General features: G+C 38.3%; 2 protein-coding genes across 3 annotated transcripts in view; both read right to left on the minus strand.

Moving 5' to 3' along the window:
- Positions 1-225, minus strand: part of LOC138861316 (uncharacterized) — a 1,204-nt gene extending 979 nt beyond the window's left edge. The window contains exons 1-2 of the mRNA XM_070120313.1: positions 210-225; positions 1-27 (exon numbers count right to left, since the gene is read on the minus strand). The exon at positions 1-27 is cut by the window's left edge and continues 231 nt beyond it. Coding sequence (XP_069976414.1) covers positions 1-27; positions 210-225 — 43 coding nt within the window. The remainder of the gene's footprint in view (positions 28-209) is intronic.
- A 1,871-nt stretch (positions 226-2,096) lies between these two features.
- Rpn3 (regulatory particle non-ATPase 3) overlaps positions 2,097-5,000 on the minus strand; it is a gene marked incomplete at its 5' end in the record, with an annotated part of 4,700 nt that continues 1,796 nt past the window's right edge. For both annotated transcript variants that reach the window (XM_027379857.1, XM_070120314.1), the window contains 1 exon segment: positions 2,097-2,444. In XM_027379857.1, the coding sequence (XP_027235658.1) occupies positions 2,367-2,444 (78 nt within the window).

The raw sequence follows: 5,000 nt of genomic DNA on the forward strand, positions 1-5,000 counted from the left end.
AGATAATCCATCCATCCACTGAGTGGGCTGAGAAATCCGTGGGGAAAGATTGAAGTTCAGTTTTCTCAGGGCTTGGTAAGCATGACAAAGGTCATTTACTAAGAAATGGCCTTCTACCTCCTCGGCAAGATTCCTGATGAACTGTTCTTTATCCCTTCTAAGCAGAGTCCTAGCTTTGCACACCAAGGAACGGAGCTAATCTCAATTACCATTCAGACGAGCCATGTGATACGCATCTGTGGCCTCATGTCTCCAGTGAGATGAAATTCTGCCGAGTCCTTGGAACGTTCACCAATGGACTCCTGAGCTGCATTGAGTGTTTCACGCTTAAAAGAATCCCATTGGGCTCCAGGGTCTCTCAGGTTTTCAAGCACTGTTAACCAATCAGAGATTGCTGCAGCAAACCTACACGCACACTCTTCGTCCACCAGCCGGTCCAGGTAAAACACCCTGGATTGGCCACTGGAAAAGTGGGGAGACAAAGTGAACCTGAAGGGTCGCTACAACCAATCTATGAAAAGTATGACGGAACTCGGCACTCCAGTAAACTCTGCAGTTCTGAAGAATGTTCTCGATCTCCTTGGCTACAGTACCCTTATCGCTATACCAAGTACAGCAATGCGGATTGGAGCCCTAATATCTAGAGCCAGAAATCCTCATTCTCTGGAGCCTAGCAAATTTATGGAGGAGGCTATTCTCACTCCTGAGATCAGCTCCCGAGCAATGGGGACTGACAGACATCTCGCAGCCAGCTCAACCACAGCCGGATACTGCATTGCAGTCACCCAGTATTATGCTAATGTCTCGCCGGGGGCATTTGTCTACGACAGATGTGAGTTTGGCGGGGAACGCCTCTTTCACATCGACTTTGCATACATCGGTAGGAGCGTATACAGCAATAAAAGACACAAAGCCAAAAGTGGGCTTCAGTCTCAATGCCATAATACGCTCATCAACTGGAGACACCTCTACTACCGAAGGCTGAAGTCGACTGGAGATGATTACCATCGCCCCGGCCTGACCAGCAATAGGTGTACCCACCCATACTGATCGTGCCGCTGCCATGTCTCCTCACCTCCGAGAGGGCAGCCACCTCAACTCCTAGTCGATTCAGTTCCCTGAAGCGACTAGTTGATCCTGCCCCAAAGACCGGATGTTACAAGCTCCCATCTGGACAGCCCACCTGAGGTTAAACCTCAGGCCGTTGCTCCGGGCAGACGCCACCTCTGCCTCCCCTGTCGACATTGCCCCATATAAAAGGGGGCGGCAAGCTGTGGGTCCTATTATCCGCCTATGGGGTTCCCGTGGGCTTTGACCCATAAGGTATTAAGGGGGGGTTCATGATTATAATGGTTAATGATGAAAACAAATATTTAATGTCCTCATGAGTTTCTAAAAGGGAGCTGCTTAGGGAGGTATGAGAAATGAAGGTTTTCTTATAAGAGTGGAAGAGGGGACAGGCAGGTGGTAGAGATTGGAGTGTCTGGATCTAGAATACTTTATATAAAGAAACAGATATAAATAATATATATATGATAACCATATTCATATCTAAGCTTAAATTTATTTGAGTGTTTTTATTAGCAATATAATGTCTGACTTATTATCCTTTCTTGGTTAGTAACCAGTGTAAATACAAGAGTGGATGGCAAGTATTATTCTAAGGAAATTACCTGTACCTGGCCAATTCTCTTATAATTTTTTACATTATCAAATAAGATTATGTTTTACTCTTTCCTTGAATCCACCATAAATTTGGACTTTGAGGAATGATTGTACACATTAGAGTAATGGATATTTTTAGAAGGCCTTTCAGCTTATTAATCTTTATAGCTGTCAAATTGCATAAGTCTGGTTGACAGCAACATTATATTTGCAAGCAGGATATGTTATGCATTTCCAATCCAGTATTTTGATGACAATATTGATTTGATTAATTCTTTGCTCTTAATATTCCAGTACACATTTCATCATTATACAAGGTGATAAAAGATATTACTATTTTTTATGAAAATGTAATAGATCATTTCCTTTTTATATATTGTCTGTCTGGCCTTTGAATATTTTTTTCTTAAGGAGCATTAAAATAACAAGAATAACAAAGTTTCCTTTATTAACACAAGCAAAGATAATTCATGAAAATAAAACCACATTTTCAAGAAATTATAAACTATCAGTTATTATCCCTACAACACGGAAAGGAAAACGAAGACCAGTAATATGGATATGGATTTTGAAAGTCTAATTTATATTCCTGACAGAGCATTTAGCCTTGACAATTCACATTTCTTTCTGTCTACATTATACCAGTACTCTCACATTCAAGCCCACTCTCTTCTGGAGGTAAAAGGAGGCAAACTCGCAGTCTACGTGAAACTGTCATCGTCTTCCTCCGCCATCTCCTTTGCCAATTCCAGATCCTGCTGCTCCCGTTCTCGTCGTTCCTGTCATCAATAGGTAGTCAGTTATGTGCAATCAAATCAAGTTAAAAGAAATTCTTATGAACCCACTGAGCTATTAACAAGACTTGACAGTTAATAGTCCAAAAGGTATTTATCCCAATAACTAAGACTCATGATTAAAACACTCCCAATGAAATGGTAGCAAACATGAAAAGATTAAAAGAAATAGGAATGATGAACATAAGTCTTTAAAATTCAAAACTAAGGAGTGGGAGAAGAGTTTTGGCTTACTCCTCCCCCTTTAAATTGCAGTTATCAGGTTAACAAAATCTCTATATAGATATGAATACTATAGAATCATAAAACAATGAAATTTTCCTATGAAACATGAAAAAATTTATTTAATACTGGAAAAAAGGTATAATTTCCATCTGCTGATGGGGTAATCTCTTTTTGTACAATAGTAAGATTTTGCCTTCCTAATTTTGCTATATTATTAATCCACTGTTACAATGAACATTAAAATTAAAGAAAATCTTCACTGGCACAATCATTAACAATACTAAGATCATTTTTACAAATATTTTTTATTCATTATCTTTTATCTTTTCGTTTAATTAAATCACTGAATCTTACTGAGATTCTTCAAAAAAGAGTGCTGAATACTACTAGACTGACTTTTGCTCATCAATCTTCCTGAATGAAAACTATGAATCCCTTTTCTAGATGCAGTCCCTCTGTCTGATCCTGTATTTCTTCACCAATCATATTTAAACCTAACTGTAAATACTTACATCATTACTGCTTCCCCTTTCCTTACATCCAATAAAAATTTCTGCCAAAAATCCCCTGACAGACGAAGGTTAATATTCTAACAAGATATATTATAATGCTAATGCCCTGTCTACCTTTGACAACAAGAAAGAGGAGTTTATACATGAAGACATTTCAAGGGGGAAAAACCTGATCAATGGAACAAGGTCCAGGTTAGCTGAGGTCAAGAGATGTGTCCAGGGCAGAGTGGCGATGTTCGGGGTGTTGGACATCAGGGAGCTGATGGATGATGTTGCCCATCCTGATGCTTACCGCTATGAAAAAGACTAACCTCTGCATGAGGTTTAACCATCCAATGCATTCTTCTTTTGTAGGTCTAAATCTACTGGCTACTCACTTATCCCCTTTCAAATAAAATTGAAGTCAGGTTCCCTACACTCAACTGATGAAAAAAATGTCTGTCTCATGTTCAGACTATATTTTCTTACTTTTCTAGGGTAGTAACAGGTCTCTATATTCTTTTTCTACAGAACTCATCTATCCTATTTGCTTAATTTTTAAAGGTAAAATATGTTTTGCAAATATGATATTCAATTAACCTATTTCCAAAGCATTTGGAAAACAAATTATTTTCTTTTAAATTACATTAACAATGAGCTGTTGCTGAGCGCCTATCAATAGCATAAACACCATAATTCCTACAATCCAGATGACGTGACTATTACATTAGGAAAAAATTAGGCTTGAGGAGAGGGTGACTTGAACATGCTGTCATAGGAAAATCTGGCTGTAAGCCAAGGTGACATGAACTTGCCATTGTGAACATTTAGGCAGAAGGTCAGGGTGAAGGGAAAGTCTTGTCACGAGTGCACAAATCTCTTGGGAGGGTGAGCAGACTCATTTAGCATTTAAAAAGGGACTTTTGCATCATTTTCATCCTTAAACAAGTCTAGAATGTAGTGTCGGTGAGCCATGACTGGAAGAGCACTGGCTCCAAGGAGGATGTCATTTCCATGCTCAGCATCCTATTCATGGCCACTATGATTAGCGGTTCAGGTTGTATTACATAAAATTGAATATCTTAAAAACATAATAAATAAATAAATAAATAATAATAATAAATATAAATTATTCTTGCACAGAGTTGTGGACTACCTAGAGAGATGCTATAGAGTCTGTGCAAGGACGACCGTTTATTATCATCCGGATAAAACAAATCAAGTGACAAATACAGACAGTGGAAGAGGGCAAAAAAGCTAAAAACACTAATGCATTAAAAGATAAAGTAACATTGCAAAGGGGACACATAGTCTTGTCACTGGACACTAGTGTCTGCAGGTGTCAGGCCTACAAATCATGCACCAATCAGATTGGCTGCTCACAGAGGCATAATGCCCACATTTTGGGCTATGTGATTGCCGAGAAGCGACTGGACAAATAGGTTAATAGTTTAACCACAATGTAAATTTCCACAGAATTTTTACCAGTATCTTCAATATCAATTATTCAGTTAAATATTTTGACAAAACATAATAATAAAAAACTATAATCTAAAATATGGACCAAAGATTTCTTTCTTTTGGGCTTTTTTCATCCTATCTACATCTGACAATGCAATTTGACCCAGAGGCAAATTTTACAATTCCCTTTGGGGGTAAATCAACAATGCTTTAATCCAAATCCAAGGACTTACAGTATAATGGAACAAATTTCCTATAAAACTCCAAGCTGTGATGCAACATATTGAAAATATCAAAACCATACTTCACAATTTACTCTACTGATTGTAGCACAGTGGATTTTCCATTAGACTATAACTGGGCT

Source organism: Penaeus vannamei, unplaced genomic scaffold (assembly GCF_042767895.1).
Source record: "Penaeus vannamei isolate JL-2024 unplaced genomic scaffold, ASM4276789v1 unanchor4532, whole genome shotgun sequence".
Lineage (NCBI taxonomy): Eukaryota > Metazoa > Arthropoda > Malacostraca > Decapoda > Penaeidae > Penaeus > Penaeus vannamei.